This window comes from Hemibagrus wyckioides, linkage group LG14 (assembly GCF_019097595.1).
Source record: "Hemibagrus wyckioides isolate EC202008001 linkage group LG14, SWU_Hwy_1.0, whole genome shotgun sequence".
NCBI lineage: Eukaryota > Metazoa > Chordata > Actinopteri > Siluriformes > Bagridae > Hemibagrus > Hemibagrus wyckioides.
Genome location: NC_080723.1, coordinates 7048425 through 7066651, shown reverse-complemented (window position 1 = coordinate 7066651; position 18227 = coordinate 7048425). Strand labels below are relative to the sequence as shown.

At 38.5% G+C, this 18227-nt stretch overlaps 1 protein-coding gene across 3 annotated transcripts in view; it reads left to right on the top strand.

Moving 5' to 3' along the window:
* Nucleotides 1–16630, top strand: part of LOC131365014 (mucin-2-like) — a 40284-nt gene extending 23654 nt beyond the window's left edge. For all 3 annotated transcript variants that reach the window (XM_058408578.1, XM_058408577.1, XM_058408576.1), the window contains 19 exons: nt 34–7347; nt 7912–8102; nt 10007–10181; nt 10321–10562; nt 11062–11245; nt 11427–11607; nt 11959–12134; nt 12213–12282; nt 12405–12529; nt 12656–12687; nt 13291–13441; nt 13707–13811; nt 13948–13988; nt 14291–14413; nt 14639–14743; nt 14845–14973; nt 15121–15160; nt 15364–15487; nt 16123–16630. In XM_058408578.1, coding sequence (XP_058264561.1) covers nt 34–7347; nt 7912–8102; nt 10007–10181; nt 10321–10562; nt 11062–11245; nt 11427–11607; nt 11959–12134; nt 12213–12282; nt 12405–12529; nt 12656–12687; nt 13291–13441; nt 13707–13811; nt 13948–13988; nt 14291–14413; nt 14639–14743; nt 14845–14973; nt 15121–15160; nt 15364–15487; nt 16123–16288 — 9674 coding nt within the window. In that variant the 3' untranslated portion in view covers nt 16289–16630. The remainder of the gene's footprint in view (nt 1–33; nt 7348–7911; nt 8103–10006; nt 10182–10320; nt 10563–11061; nt 11246–11426; nt 11608–11958; nt 12135–12212; nt 12283–12404; nt 12530–12655; nt 12688–13290; nt 13442–13706; nt 13812–13947; nt 13989–14290; nt 14414–14638; nt 14744–14844; nt 14974–15120; nt 15161–15363; nt 15488–16122) is intronic.
* Nucleotides 16631–18227: the final 1597 nt, after the last annotated feature.

The window sequence follows — 18227 nt, the reverse complement described above, 5'->3', positions numbered from 1 at the left end:
AATGATCTGTTCTGTTTCTTCTGTCCACTACAGTAACTACTGTAATTCCACCAACAATAACAGAAACAATGTCTCCAACAATAATACCAACCATTACAGTATCTAGTGTAATTCCCCCAACTACTACAACAGGAACAGTTTCTACAACAATAATGGAAACATCAAGCATGACCACAGAACCACCTTTTCCAACAACACCACCACCATCCCCGCCCACTACAATAACTACTGTAATTCCTCCAACTCCAACGGGAACGGTTTCTACAACAATAGTGGAAACATCAAGCATGACCACTGAACCACCTGCTACTTCAACACCACCACCACCATCACCACCAACCTCTTCCACAACATTAATTACTGTAATTCCACCATCCACAACTTCAATAATAACTGAAACAACAATAACAAGCCCAAGTGCACCAACTACAACATCATGCCAGCCTTGCCAGTGGTCAAAGTGGTTAAACAATGACTATCCCCTGAGTACACCAAATGGAAAAGACATTGAATCTATACCTACTTTGTGGAAATCAGGACTCATTAGCTGTGAGAAACCAGTAGAAATTGAGTGCAGGGCCTCACAATATAAAGATAAGTCTTTATTAACCTTGGGTCAGAAGGTAACATGCGATATTACTGTTGGTTTGATTTGTGATGACAAAGAACAAAATGGAGAGCATTGTTTTGATTATGAAATAAGGGTGAAATGCTGTGACAATGACTGCACTCAAGCTACAACAGCACCAACAACTAAAGTTTCTTCAACAACACCAGCAAGCACTATAATAACTACTGTAATTCCACCAATTACAACAGAAACAGTCTCTACAACAATAATGGAAACATCAAGCATGACCACAGAACCACCTGTTCATTCAACAACAACACTAAACCCAACCACTACTGTAATTTTATCAACCACCCCACCCTCAACAGAAACAACATACTCTGTGATCACAAAGCCTACCGGAACTGCTGCACCTCAACATAATGCTACAACTCCGTCCACAACAGTAACTACTGTAATTCCTCCAACTACACCAGGAACTGTTTCTACAACAATAGTGGAAACATCAAGCATGACCACGAAACTACCTGTTCCTTCAACAACAACACCACCCCCATCCACTACAGCAACTACTGTAATTCCCCCGACTACAACAGAAACAGTTTCTACAACAATAATGGAAACATCAAGCATGACCACTGAACCACCTGCTACTTCAACACCACCACCACCACCAACCTCTTCCACAACATTAATTACTGTAATTCCACCATCCACAACTTCAATAAGAACTGAAACAACAATAACAAGCCCAAGTGCACCAACTACAACATCATGCCAGCCTTGCCAGTGGTCAAAGTGGTTAAACAATGACTATCCCCTGAGTACACCAAATGGAAAAGACATTGAATCTATACCTACTTTGTGGAAATCAGGACTCATTAGCTGTGAGAAACCAGTAGACATTGAGTGCAGGGCCTCACAATATAAAGATATGCCTTTATCAACCTTGGGTCAGAAGGTAACATGCGATATTACTGTTGGTCTGATTTGTGATGACAAAGAACAAAATGGAGAGCATTGTTATGATTATGAAATAAGGGTGAAATGCTGTGACAATGACTGCACTCAAGCTACAACAGCACCAACAACTAATGTTTCTTCAACAACACCAGCAAGCACTATAATAACTACTGTAATTCCACCAATTACAACAGAAACAGTTTCTACAACAATACTGGAAACATCAAGCACGACCACAGTATCACCTGTCCCAACAACACCAATACCGTCCACTACAGTAACTACTGAAATTCCTCCTACTACAACAGAAACCGTTTCTACAACAACGGGGGAAACATCAAGCACGACCACAGTATCACCTGTCCCAACAACACCAATACCACCAACCTCTTCCACTACAATAACTACTGTAATTCCGCCTACTACAACAGGAACTGTTTCTACAACAATAGTGGAAACATCAAGCATGACCACTGAACCACCGGCTACTTCAGCACCACCACCACCACCACCAACCTCTTCCACAACATCAACTACTGTAATTCCTCCAACTTCAACGGGAACAGTTTCTACAGCAATAGTGGAAACATCAAGCATGACCACTGAACCACCTGCTACTTCAACACCACCACCACCAACCTCTTCCACAATGTCAACTACTGTAATTCCTCCAACTCCAACGGGAACGGTTTCTACAACAATAGTGGAAACATCAAGCATGACCACTGAACCACCTGCTACTTCAACACCACCACCACCACCAACCTCTTCCACAACATTAACTACTGTAATTCCACCATCCACAACTTCAATAATAACTGAAATAACAATAACAAGCCCAAGTGCACCAACTACAACATCATGCCAGCCTTGCCAGTGGTCAAAGTGGTTAAACAATGACTATCCCCTGAGTACACCAAATGGAAAAGACATTGAATCTATACCTACTTTGTGGAAATCAGGACTCATTAGCTGTGAGAAACCAGTAGACATTGAGTGCAGGGCCTCACAATATAAAGATAAGCCTTTATCAACCTTGGGTCAGAAGGTAACATGCAATATTACTGTTGGTCTGATTTGTGATGACAAAGAACAAAATGGAGAGCATTGTTATGATTATGAAATAAGGGTGAAATGCTGTGACAATGACTGCACTCAAGCTACAACAGCACCAACAACTAAAGTTTCTTCAACAACACCAGCAAGCACTATAATAACTACTGTAATTCCACCAATTACAACAGAAACAGTCTCTACAACAATAATGGAAACATCAAGCATGACCACAGAACCACCTGTTCATTCAACAACAACACTAAACCCAACCACTACTGTAATTTTATCAACCACCCCACCCTCAACAGAAACAACATACTCTGTGATCACAAAGCCTACCGGAACTGCTGCACCTCAACATAATGCTACAACTCCGTCCACAACAGTAACTACTGTAATTCCTCCAACTACACCAGGAACTGTTTCTACAACAATAGTGGAAACATCAAGCATGACCACGAAACTACCTGTTCCTTCAACAACAACACCACCCCCATCCACTACAGCAACTACTGTAATTCCCCCGACTACAACAGAAACAGTTTCTACAACAATAATGGAAACATCAAGCATGACCACTGAACCACCTGCTACTTCAACACCACCACCACCACCAACCTCTTCCACAACATTAATTACTGTAATTCCACCATCCACAACTTCAATAAGAACTGAAACAACAATAACAAGCCCAAGTGCACCAACTACAACATCATGCCAGCCTTGCCAGTGGTCAAAGTGGTTAAACAATGACTATCCCCTGAGTACACCAAATGGAAAAGACATTGAATCTATACCTACTTTGTGGAAATCAGGACTCATTAGCTGTGAGAAACCAGTAGACATTGAGTGCAGGGCCTCACAATATAAAGATATGCCTTTATCAACCTTGGGTCAGAAGGTAACATGCGATATTACTGTTGGTCTGATTTGTGATGACAAAGAACAAAATGGAGAGCATTGTTATGATTATGAAATAAGGGTGAAATGCTGTGACAATGACTGCACTCAAGCTACAACAGCACCAACAACTAATGTTTCTTCAACAACACCAGCAAGCACTATAATAACTACTGTAATTCCCCCAATTACAACAGAAACAGTTTCTACAACAATACTGGAAACATCAAGCACGACCACAGTATCACCTGTCCCAACAACACCAATACCGTCCACTACAGTAACTACTGAAATTCCTCCTACTACAACAGAAACCGTTTCTACAACAACGGGGGAAACATCAAGCACGACCACAGTATCACCTGTCCCAACAACACCAATACCACCAACCTCTTCCACTACAATAACTACTGTAATTCCGCCTACTACAACAGGAACTGTTTCTACAACAATAGTGGAAACATCAAGCATGACCACTGAACCACCGGCTACTTCAGCACCACCACCACCACCACCAACCTCTTCCACAACATCAACTACTGTAATTCCTCCAACTTCAACGGGAACAGTTTCTACAGCAATAGTGGAAACATCAAGCATGACCACTGAACCACCTGCTACTTCAACACCACCACCACCAACCTCTTCCACAATGTCAACTACTGTAATTCCTCCAACTCCAACGGGAACGGTTTCTACAACAGTAGTGGAAACATCAAGCATGACCACTGAACCACCTGCTACTTCAACACCACCACCACCACCAACCTCTTCCACAACATTAACTACTGTAATTCCACCATCCACAACTTCAATAATAACTGAAATAACAATAACAAGCCCAAGTGCACCAACTACAACATCATGCCAGCCTTGCCAGTGGTCAAAGTGGTTAAACAATGACTATCCCCTGAGTACACCAAATGGAAAAGACATTGAATCTATACCTACTTTGTGGAAATCAGGACTCATTAGCTGTGAGAAACCAGTAGACATTGAGTGCAGGGCCTCACAATATAAAGATAAGCCTTTATCAACCTTGGGTCAGAAGGTAACATGCAATATTACTGTTGGTCTGATTTGTGATGACAAAGAACAAAATGGAGAGCATTGTTATGATTATGAAATAAGGGTGAAATGCTGTGACAATGACTGCACTCAAGCTACAACAGCACCAACAACTAAAGTTTCTTCAACAACACCAGCAAGCACTATAATAACTACTGTAATTCCACCAATTACAACAGAAACAGTCTCTACAACAATAATGGAAACATCAAGCATGACCACAGAACCACCTGTTCATTCAACAACAACACTAAACCCAACCACTACTGTAATTTTATCAACCACCCCACCCTCAACAGAAACAACATACTCTGTGATCACAAAGCCTACCGGAACTGCTGCACCTCAACATAATGCTACAACTCCGTCCACAACAGTAACTACTGTAATTCCTCCAACTACACCAGGAACTGTTTCTACAACAATAGTGGAAACATCAAGCATGACCACGAAACTACCTGTTCCTTCAACAACAACACCACCCCCATCCACTACAGCAACTACTGTAATTCCCCCGACTACAACAGAAACAGTTTCTACAACAATAATGGAAACATCAAGCATGACCACTGAACCACCTGCTACTTCAACACCACCACCACCACCAACCTCTTCCACAACATTAATTACTGTAATTCCACCATCCACAACTTCAATAAGAACTGAAACAACAATAACAAGCCCAAGTGCACCAACTACAACATCATGCCAGCCTTGCCAGTGGTCAAAGTGGTTAAACAATGACTATCCCCTGAGTACACCAAATGGAAAAGACATTGAATCTATACCTACTTTGTGGAAATCAGGACTCATTAGCTGTGAGAAACCAGTAGACATTGAGTGCAGGGCCTCACAATATAAAGATATGCCTTTATCAACCTTGGATCAGAAGGTAACATGCGATATTACTGTTGGTCTGATTTGTGATGACAAAGAACAAAATGGAGAGCATTGTTATGATTATGAAATAAGGGTGAAATGCTGTGACAATGACTGCACTCAAGCTACAACAGCACCAACAACTAATGTTTCTTCAACAACACCAGCAAGCACTATAATAACTACTGTAATTCCCCCAATTACAACAGAAACAGTTTCTACAACAATACTGGAAACATCAAGCACGACCACAGTATCACCTGTCCCAACAACACCAATACCGTCCACTACAGTAACTACTGAAATTCCTCCTACTACAACAGAAACCGTTTCTACAACAACGGGGGAAACATCAAGCACGACCACAGTATCACCTGTCCCAACAACACCAATACCACCAACCTCTTCCACTACAATAACTACTGTAATTCCGCCTACTACAACAGGAACTGTTTCTACAACAATAGTGGAAACATCAAGCATGACCACTGAACCACCTGCTACTTCAGCACCACCACCACCACCACCAACCTCTTCCACAACGTCAACTACTGTAATTCCTCCAACTTCAACGGGAACAGTTTCTACAGCAATAGTGGAAACATCAAGCATGACCACTGAACCACCTGCTACTTCAACACCACCACCACCAACCTCTTCCACAATGTCAACTACTGTAATTCCTCCAACTCCAACGGGAACGGTTTCTACAACAATAGTGGAAACATCAAGCATGACCACTGAACCACCTGCTACTTCAACACCACCACCACCACCAACCTCTTCCACAACATTAACTACTGTAATTCCACCATCCACAACTTCAATAATAACTGAAATAACAATAACAAGCCCAAGTGCACCAACTACAACATCATGCCAGCCTTGCCAGTGGTCAAAGTGGTTAAACAATGACTATCCCCTGAGTACACCAAATGGAAAAGACATTGAATCTATACCTACTTTGTGGAAATCAGGACTCATTAGCTGTGAGAAACCAGTAGAAATTGAGTGCAGGGCCTCACAATATAAAGATAAGCCTTTATCAACCTTGGGTCAGAAGGTAACATGCGATATTACTGTTGGTCTGATTTGTGATGACAAAGAACAAAATGGAGAGCATTGTTATGATTATGAAATAAGGGTGAAATGCTGTGACAATGACTGCACTCAAGGTACAACAGCACCAACAACTAAAGTTTCTTCAACAACACCAGCAAGCACTATAATAACTACTGTAATTCCTCCTACTACAACAGAAACCGTTTCTACAACAACAGTGGAAACATCAAGCACGACCACAGTATCACCTGTCCCAACAACACCAATACCACCAACCTCTTCCATTACAATAACTACTGTAATTCCGCCTACTACAATAGGAACTGTTTCTACAACAATAGTGGAAACATCAAGCATGACCACAGAGCCACCTCTCCCAACATCACCAATACTGTCCCCTACAGTAACTACTGTAATTCCTCCTACTACAATAGGAACGGTTTCTACAACAATAATGGAAACATCAAGCATGACCACAGAACCACCAGTTCCTTCTACAACAACACCAAACCCATCCACAGCAGTAACTACTGTAATTCCTCCAACTCCAACAGGAACAGTTTCTACAACAATAATGGAAACATCAAGCATGACCACTGAGCCACCTGCTTCTTCAACAGCACCACACCCAGCCACTACAGTAACTACTGTAATTCCCCTGACTACAACAGAAACAGTTTTTACAACAATAAAGAAAACATCAGGCATGACCACAGAACGACCTGTTTTTTCAACATCACCACCAAACCCAACCTTTTCTGTGATCACAAAGTCAATAGTAACTGCTGCACCTCAGCAAAGCACCACAGTTTGTGTCTGCACATACATGGAAAAAACTTTCTATCCAGGCGAGTACTATTTAAATTTTTTAATATATGTTACAAGATAAAGCATAGTCAAGTCTAGAGGCTTTTGTTGTCATTCAGTGTCATTCATATACATCTAATGCAGTATACAGTGAAATTGCACCATTAGGAGTTATGAAAATTTGAAAAATCTTTTCTATGGGAAATTTTCCTGTGTTTCCTAAGAGAAAGTCTCAGAAATCTTTAAAACCTTAATCCTTAAAGCTTTGGCAGTTACAAAATTGTGTAGCTTTATTTTACTTTCATTGGCAAAATCATTAATTCTACGCAGTTTTTTACATTGATATTCTTGCTTTTCTGTAATTGTTTGGTTTCATTTCCACTCATATGATCATGTTTATCTCTTCAATTATAATAGAGATCTAGTGAAGACAATTCTGTCTCAGGCATACCTGTTCAACTTATTCATTATAAATAACTTTGATATAAAATAGCATATTAAATGTATTATTAAGGCTGATTAATTCTGTGGTATTTATTTTTGTGAAATGTTTGCCTTTTATCCATTTACAAGTTGTTAATCATTATATTTTTACATCATTCTAGGGTCTGTCATGTATAACCAAACTGATGAAGCTGGATGGTGCTTCATTGCTATTTGTGAATCAGGGTGCAATGTTTTCAAGAAATCTGAGCCATGCGTCTTTACTACTCCTACACCATACACTCCATCAGCCTCTACAACCACCTCCACTCCTCTTCAGAAAGGCTGCAAATTCCTTGATCCACCAAGAAAGGTACTTTGGAATTATTGTATTAATTCCAACACAACTTTATCCAATGTTTAAGGCAAAAGTATATGTTTGTAAGTAAAATGACACTACAGGCTATAACAATGAACAAGAGTCTCATACCATTACATATGGCTGTATCCTTGTAGGCCAATCAGTTATTATCAGCTTCATATTTTATAGATATATGGTAAATATACAGACAAATAAATTTGACACAGACTGTTTTCTTTCTCATGTCGAAATGCACAAATATGATTAAAACACATGCACTGTAATCACACTTTAATCAGGTAATGAAAAAAATCAGTATAGCAATAAGATTATTCTCCAAACATGCACTGAAATCATAAAGCCATCACAAGGTCGACACCAGGCTCACTGCTACACATACATTTGTTAGTTTAATTCTCTGCAGGTATGCAATACTTACCACACACCTTCCACCCTCCGGTCACAAACTGGTGCTCGAGAATGCCACCAGTTCCACACAGGCATATTGTTCATATAAATGATATGCACAAAAAGTAATGAAATGAGACACAAATCTGCTATTACACACGTGGACAAAATTGTTGGTACACTTCCATTAAAGAGAGAAAAACCCACAATGGTCACTGAAATAACTTGAATAACATCACAGGTGTCTTCAAACTTGTAGTTAGTCATTCTGCCTGTCTAAAGGGTGAAAAGTAGTCATTGTGCTGTTTGGCATCGTGGTGTGCACCACACTGAACATGGATCACAGAAAGTGAAGAGAGAGTTGTCTCAGGAGATTAGAAGGAAAATTATAGACAAGCACGTTACAGGTAAAGGCTATAAGACCATCTCCAAGCAGCTTGATGTTCCTGTGACCACAGTTGCACATATTAATCAGAAGTTTAAGGTCCACAGGACTGTAGCCAACCTCCCTGGATGTGGCCACAAGAAGAAAATTGATGACAAATTAAAAAGGCAGAGAATATGAATGGTAACCAAAGAGATCAGAGCAACTCCCAAAGAGATTAGAGGTGGACTTCAAGGTCAAGGTACATTCGTGTCAGATCATACCGTCTGTCGCTGCTTGAGCCTGAGGGGAAGACGGCCGAGGAGGACTCCACTGTTGAAAGCAAATCATAAAAAATGGCAAGTCACATCAGTTCCATGTTCACAGACGGAAAAACGAAGCATACAAAGAAAAAAAACTACTGTTGAACATGGAGGCCGCTCAGTTATTTTCTGGGGCTATTTTGCTGCATCTGGCACAGGGTGTTTTAAATCTGTGCAGGGTACAATAAAATCTCAAGACTATCAAGGCATTCTGGAGCAAAACATGCTGTCCGGTGTCAGAAAGCTTGTTCTCAGTCACAGGTCATAGGTCCTCCAACAGGATAATGACCAAAAACAGACATCTAAAAACACCCAAGAATGGCTAAGAACAAAACATTGAACTATTCTGATGCGGCCTTCTATGAGCCCTGATCTAAATCCTATTGAATATCTGTGGAAAGAGCTGACTTATTCAGTCTGGTGAAGGCTTCAAACCTGGGACAGCTGGAGCAGTTTGCTCATAAGGTGTGGGCCAAAATATCTGTTGATAGGTGCAGAAGTCTCATTCAGAGTTAAATAAACCGTGTGATTACCTCAAAAGATTTTGTGCAACAAAATTTTAATTGAAGGGTACCATCATGTTTGTCCAGGACAGTTTCATTAGTTTTCTGTTGAAATCAAAAACAATGTCTGATTTTCATTAGTCAATTTTCAGTAAATTTTTTATTTATTATTACTTTTGTCAGTTTCAAGTTATTTCAGTGACCATTGTGGGTTTTTCTCTCTTTAATGGTAGATTACCAGCAATTTTGTCCATGTGTGTATATCTATTGTATGTCTTTGCCTTCTTTATCTTTTTTGTTCTGACTTATCATTAATAGAATGGAGAAACCTGGAGGAACAAGTGTTTTGAAGAAACATGCCAGAATGGCTCTGTTATCTCCACACCTCTGCAATGTCTTAAATCAGATCCTACAGTTCCAGTATGTGAAAATAATATACCTCCTGTTAAGGTCTACGATGAGACCGGATGTTGTTATCATTATGAATGTCAATGTGAGTTTAATCCATTTTTAGTCTTTCTTGACGTCTTACTCGTCATTGCACATTAATTACTGTAACCTCTCATTTTTTTATGTAAATTTATTGTGCACCACTTTAAATTGAAGTAAACTCTTGTTATTCAAAATTGCAGGCAGATGTACTGGTTGGGGAGATCCACATTATGTCTCTTTTGATGGGACATATTATGCTTTCCAAGGAAACTGCACATATGTTTTAGTCCAGGAAATCATCAAGAAGTACAATTTCTCTGTCCACATCAAGAACTATATGTGTGACATCGAACAAGCACTGGCTTGTCCTGAGTATTTGACTGTATACTATAAATCATATCAAATTGAACTGAAACAGACAAGAAACCCAACTGTGAATACAGTGAGTGCACAGCGGTTAAATCTTAACAAAAAGAAACAGGTTACATATGCAGCAAGTATAGAAACCTTTAGAGATATCAGGAGACTATGCTATGTTCATGTATGCTGAATGAATATCTTTGAAATATTAACATACAAAATATGAGGACATTTCCTGTCAAATATAAACACAGGCTTTTAAGTATTTAGAAATAAAACAAATATCATGAGATAATCGTGATCACGAGAAACAATGTGTAATGAATTCAAATTATATTGTCTTAGTTCATTGCTGGGTTTAGTAATAGCTACTATTTTATTATTGAAGATAACATTCAATAATTGGGCCTTTCCAATCTAGTGTATTTCTAAGTCTGAAAAGTGTTTATTTATCATTATTTTGGTGTTCTTTAGAAACATCATTTCCCTAAAGCTTTATGATTATGTTTGTTTAATAACTTTTTGGCCAGAATTGTACAATTATTACATATATATCACCTAAAATAATTTCTTTGTGTTAGGTATATGTCAACAATAAGAAGGTGACCCCAGTTTACACTAATGCAGACTTCACCATAACCACAACTGGTATTGCAATGACTCTAGATATTCCTGCTATCCAAGCTCAGGTTATCTTCAAAGGCATGAACTTTTTAGTCAGCCTTCCATTTTCTCGATTTCACAATAACACAGAAGGACAGTGTGGTAAGTGAACCTACATCTCTGCACACATAATATGCACAACATAATTTCTGTCAGAACGCTGCTGTAAATGATGTGATATAATAGTAGTTTGTTAAGTCACTATACTGTAAGTCTCTTTATTTGATTTAGTCCTGTTGTCATTTTTAACAGACTGATTATATTTTTACTATGTTTCTTAAAGGCAACTGTGACAACAACAGATCGAATGACTGCAGACTCCCTAATGGAAAAGTAATCCAGTCATGTGAGGAAATGGCTCCTAAATGGCAAGTGAATAAAACAGTTTGCCCAACTCCCCAACCTCCCCCAAAAACAACCGTGAAACCATGTCAACCAGCCATCTGCAAAATCATCTTCAGCAAGTAAATCACATTCTGTTATATATACAGCATTGTCTAAAAGTTCACTACAAATGCATTGCTTTATCACTTTTGAGAAACTAGCACTTTTCATGCTACTCTCATTTGTGATATTTTCATGGCATCATACCATATATTCCAAATGATGTGTGTTCATTTAGGTCATAGCACTAACATTTTAATTCTTATTATACCATTCAGTGCCCCTTCCAAATCCAGTAAATATGACATTTTTCCAGTCATCCTGGAAGAGAGCTCCACTTTTATTTTGTCTGAATATATAGTGAAGATTGTTGTAATCCTGCTTAATAAATATGTCAAAACTTTGTACTTTCAATTTGTCTTTATTTACAGAGCATTTGAACAGTGCCACAAAGTCATTGACCCAGAAAACTTCTACAAGGCATGTGTATATGATGTGTGCAACATGAAGAATGCCACTGGTTGCTTCAGCCTGGAGGGTTATGCTCAAATGTGTGCTGAGGAATCTGTATGTGTGGACTGGAGGAACTTAACTAATGGACAATGCCGTAAGAAATAGAAAAGACACATGTCATTAAAAACTGATTTCCAGGTTGATACTGATTGTTTTTATTTCTTCCTGATAGCACATGACTGTCCCAAACATAAAGTTTACTTGCCATGTGGGCCGAAGACGGAAAAATCCTGCAATTCAGGGTAGAGAACTCATGACAATATTCAGATCATCACACAGAATTATTTCAGTTGTAGTTTTTGACTCTATTGTCAATAATAACTGTCCAATATTTTTCATTTTTTCTTTTCTGGAACTTTTCCAGGTACAATGAAATGTTTATAAATTGTGAGTCTCGTGTGTGTCGTGATCATTTCCGAGAAGGATGCTACTGCCCTAATGGCACCACCCTCCTTGACACTACTTCGGATGTATGCACAAAGTTCTGTGGTAGGCAAATGTATTGTTTATTCCAAGTATTGCTTTATAATTAATATTAATATGCGTATGTGTATATATATATATATATATATATATATATATATATAATATATATATATCATTTCTGTGTCTTAGGTTGTATAGGTTCTGATGGACAGCCCAAGCAGGTAAGACAGCTTTCTGATGTGTTGGCCTACTAATCATCAGACACGAGGGATTCCTTGCCTTCTTCAGTTAAACCTGATTTTTATGTTCTGGAATTGTGATATTTAGGTATAATCTTGTTCTAGTAACAGGCCCAATGAAACCGTTCTAGAAGAATTACCAAACAGCATGAAAAATCATCAACAATAAACACATTATTTGATATTTTGATATTTGAATTCAGTTACTCAATATGAATTTTGTATTTATAAATCTGTAATAGAAATGCAACATTGCAATTTAGTTTTATTTATCTGAAATCCTATTATAATTATGCAATATCACATGCATAAGCAAGAGTGCTGTTACACTGAACATGGGCCCTTGACTGAGTGCCACAGGCAATCATAGCCATGCCGATATTCAGTAGAACTGCAATCTTGCTTGTGCTATGTTGCTTGAGTAGAAGAGGATACTAGATAAGATGTAAGATGTAAGATATTTTAGATAAGATGTAAGATGTAAGATGTAAGATTTTGCAGTGTTGTTCACACACTGCCAGTTACAAATACATCAAGTAAAGTATTTCAAGAAACACAAGTATGCATTCTCTCATGTATCTGCAGCCAGGGGATAAATGGCGATCAGAATGTAAAGAATGTACATGCAGTAAAAATTCCATGGGTCCATTGTGTGAACCAGTTCAATGTCCAAACCCAGAGCCCTGTACAAAAGCAGGCTATGAGCTTGAGATTGTGGACTGCTGTCCAAAGTGTGGTGAGTGAGCATTACTTCACTATATTCACTATATTATTTCACTATATTATTTTTCAATATAAAAAGTATGTCTAAGACGTTTTATCGATTAGAATTAAATATAAAGGAATATAAAGGAAACAACATAAAATAATTTGCTTCATACCACAGATCTTTGGAATTGCTGAATCCAGTCAGAACAGAACAGCTACCTTTTCATGCTGGTATATTCCCTGATCATTCTCTCTCTCTCTCTCTCTCTCTCTCTCTCCTCTATCTTTCTCAGTGTGCAAACCTAGGTTGTGTCCTACACACATGATAAAATGCCCAGTTGGATTTGAGATAGTACAAAACAGGACAGATAATGACTGTTGCATAACATTCTACTGTGGTAAGCTTTAATATTACCTTTACTTTATGTTATATAGTCTTATATATATATGTATACATATAGCCTGTCGAAAAATGTTCGCCTGTTCACAGATTGTGAAGTTTAATGATTTGATGATGTTTTTTTTTCCCACCAGAACCCAAGAATGTGTGTGTCTTCCATGAAAATGTCTATTTGGTAAGATTTATTATTTATATTTTTATTATTATGTTATTAATATTGTGCTGTATTGCACTACTTACTATGCTTGTGAATCATGTTTGCTGTGTTTTTAGTTGTACAGTGCTATAGTGCTTACATGGTGCTATAATTTTTGTATAATACTGTTTATACTGTATTCATTAGCCATACTTTATTGTGAGAATATTTCATGGCAGAGAATTAATTCATGTTCTCAGTGAAATATAATTAGAAGAAGACTTCAAAATGTGAGGAGACTGTATAGTGGACATAATGTTAACAAAGTTTTTACTTTATAGCCTGGTGAGAAAGTTCCAACAGGATCCTGTGAAGACTGTGTTTGTGGTTTAACTGTGAACTCAAGCAGTAAACTTCTTAAAACAGAATGCACTCCTATGGCCTGCAACACAACCTGCCCTATGGTAGTAATGCCTTTAATCTGCAGTTGACATTACATAATCAAGACAAAACACTCACTAGAACATCAACCACCATGTTTCAGTGGCTTATGTGAAACATACATTTAGGCTACAAACCTGCAGCAGTTGATTAAATGTTAGTTTATTGTCTAATCAACATGGGAAAATAATATAATTGTAATTCATATTGATGTTGATGGATTAAAGGTTACTATTAATGTTTTATAGGGCTTTTCCTATCAAGCTGTACCTGGGAAGTGCTGTGGAAATTGTGTACAAAAACAGTGTGTATACGAAGACCCAGATCAATCCAATAGAATAACCACAGCTGAGGTACAGACAATATTATACACAAATTAATGTTAATTATGATTCTTGGTTCTGGATTGGTTCCTCCTTGTCAGTGTCCCATTCTCTCTGATTTTTTTTATCAGGTTGGACAAAACTGGACTCATCCACGTAAACCATGTGTGACTTTCAACTGCACTAAAGTCAACAATGTGTTTGTCTTGGTGAAGATACCCCCTTCATGTCCTGAGTATAATCCACAAGACTGCGTTCCTGTATGTTCATCACTTGTGGCTAATCTTACCCTTATGTTGTGTACAGATGTTTAACCAGTACATTTTTCAGAACTGTATAAATTTTACTATTAAGGAATAACAATTAGTAATTTATTTTTTTATTTTTTTTATTTTTGCCTTTTTTAGGGCACAGAAAAAATGACATCAGATGGATGTTGTAAAACATGTAAGATGATTAACAACCTTTTTCTTCACTTTTAAATGAAATACAATAATACAATAATATAATACTATATTCAATTTACGTATTTTAACAATGAAATTATTTACAGCAACTTTATCTACATGTTTTTGTCTTTTGTGTATTAATATGCATGTTTGATTATCCTTTATTCAATGAGTAAACTTCTCTCTGTATTTGACATTCAGGTCAGCTACATCAGTTCTTTTGCAATCTGCAAAAGAACATCACTTACTTAAAGGTTAATGACTGTACATCCATTCAGCCTGTGGAGATAGCCTCCTGCTCTGGATCCTGTGACACCAAATCAATGTGGGTTTGCTCACTGATAAATAAACACAAACAAACAAATAAACACACACACAATACAGTTATGGTAACAGGGCACACACACACAATACAGTTATGGTAACAGGGCACACACACACAATACAGTTATGGTAACAGGGCACACAGTGCATGTTTGCCTTGCAATTCTGGGGCTAAGGGTTCAATTCCCACCTCTGCTCTGTGTACATGGAGTTTGCATGTTCTCCCAGTGCTTCAGAGGTTTCTTCTGGGAACTCCTCTTTCCTCATCTAGTCCAAGGCCATGTGTTGTAGGCTGATTGGTATCTCTAAATTTTCCAAAGTAGTCTGTGTGAACGGGTGTGTGAGTATGAGTGATTGTGCCCTGTCCCCTGTCCAGGGTGTCCCCCACCCTGTGCCCCTAGTCCCCTGGGATAGGCTCCAGGCTCCCCATGACACTCTGTAGGATATAGTAACAGGTAGAGAGACAGGCGTTAAATCAAGAGTGGAGACTTCACATTTACTGTGTGTCAGGAAGTAAAGAATGATGTAGTTCTCTCAGACACATACACAAAAACACTTTTTTTTTTAAGAAAAACAATTTTTTTTTATTCTTCCTCACTCCATCTTTTAATGTCCCATACTACTTTCCTTGTGCAGATATTCAATGGCAGCGAACACCATGACACACCACTGCACCTGCTGTAAGGAGCTTCGAACCAGCAGCAAGCAAGTGCAGCTACGCTGTGCAAAAAACACCCTGAAACCATACACTTACACTTATGTTGAGGAGTGTGGCTGCCATGTCACTAATTGCACAGACTAAAATGAATCTTACTAACATATATTTTTTAAAATTAATTAATTGATTGAAAATGAGCCTACTAAGGCAGATATTCACCTATGTGTGCATATTAGTTCAACTGAATTCATGCTAACTATCATTACATTTTATAGAATTGAAATAGAGCATGAAAAATCAAATATCAAATACAAATATATTGCATGAGAACAGGCTCCTGTGTTTTGTCACACAATTGAGCATATAACAGAATATATAAACCCTTTCCTTTCTTGCATGCTTTGTTTTTCTCTGGTGTTGATGGTTGTGTATTCTTCTTTAATTAATGACAGTAATTAAAATAATAATAATAAAATAATAATAAATAAAATTGCATGGAAAAAATGTGTGCTGGTTTATCTGTTAATTATGAAGGTTCCTATATTTATCTGTGTTCCAAAATGTACAAAATTTATATGCTTACAGTAGACTTTATTTTTTAATATTAACTATTTATTTAATATTAACTGTGAACTGAAGATCACTCTGAAAGTCTATGTTAGGTTTGCAGTGCAAAATGTTTAAATACTAATCATAGAAAATGCTTAATTCTAAGCATTAGCACTAGCTGATTTTTGATAGTACTGAGGCTGCCAAAAAATGCAACATGTATTGTGTATTGGAATTTATGAATATGTGATTTCTACTTTCTGCCCAATAATGCAGGGCAGTGTCAATACAAATAAATTAATTTAGTTTTTACTGTGTGATAATCTGGCCATGGGGTCACAGTCCAGTGACTTCTGTGCCAGTCCCAAGCCCGAGAGGGTTGCGTCAGGAAGGACATCCGGCGTAAAACATTGCCAAATTTAACCATGCGAATCGTCAGTGCTCTAAATTTCATGACAACTGCCATCGGCGCCGTTCACCTACAGGGCACTGGTGGAAATTGGGCTACTGTTAGTCGAAGAAGTAGAGGAGGAAGGAGATTGCATAGACAGAGAGAGAAGAGGAAAGGTAAGAGTGTAGGACTGAGAATAGGAACTCTGAATGTTGGTACTATGACAGGGAAAGGTAGAGAGCTGGCTGATATGATGGTGAAAAGGAAGGTGGATATACTGTGTGTACAGGAGACCAGGTGGAAGGGTAGCAAGGCTTGTAGTATAGGAGCAGGATTCAAGCTGTTTTATTATGGTGTGGATAGTAAGAGAAATGGGGTAGGAGTGGTCCTGAAGGAGGAGTTTGTGAGGAATGTTCTGGAGGTGATGAGAGTGTCAGACAGGGTGATGAGTCTGAAGTTAGAGGTTGAAGGGGTGATGTTGAATGTTGTTAGTGGTTATGAGAGCAGGGAGCAGGTGGAGGAAAACCTGGAGAGGTGGAGGTTTGCGCTGGAGAGAAGAGGAATGAAAGTCAGTCGTACATGTGTGTGAATGACAGAGAGGGAAGTGGAACAGTAAGATTACAGGGTGAAGAGGTGAAGAAGGTATAGGAGTTTAAGTACTTGGGGTCAGCAGTCCAGAGTAATGGAGAGTGTGGGAAAGAGGTAAAGAAGCGAGTGCAGGCAGGTTGGAATGGGTGGAGAAAGGTGTTGGGAGTTCTATGTGATAGAAAAATATCTGCAAGAATCAAGGGGAAGGTGTACAAGACACTGGTGAGACCAGCCATTCTGTATGGTTTAGAGACAGTGTCCCTGAGACAGAGACAGGAGTAAGAGCTGGAGGTAGCAGAGCTGAAGATGTTGAGGTTCTCTTTGGGAGTGACACGGTTGGACAGGATTAGGAACGAGTACATCAGAGGGACAACTCATGTTGGACATTTGGGGGACAAAGTTAGAGAGGCCAGGTTAAGATGGTTTGGACATGTCCAGAGGAGGGAGAGTGAGTATATTGGTAGGAGAATGTTGACATGGAGCTGCCAGGCAGGAGGAAAAGAGGAAGGCCAAAGAGGAGGTATATGGATGTAATAAATGAGGATATGAAGCTAG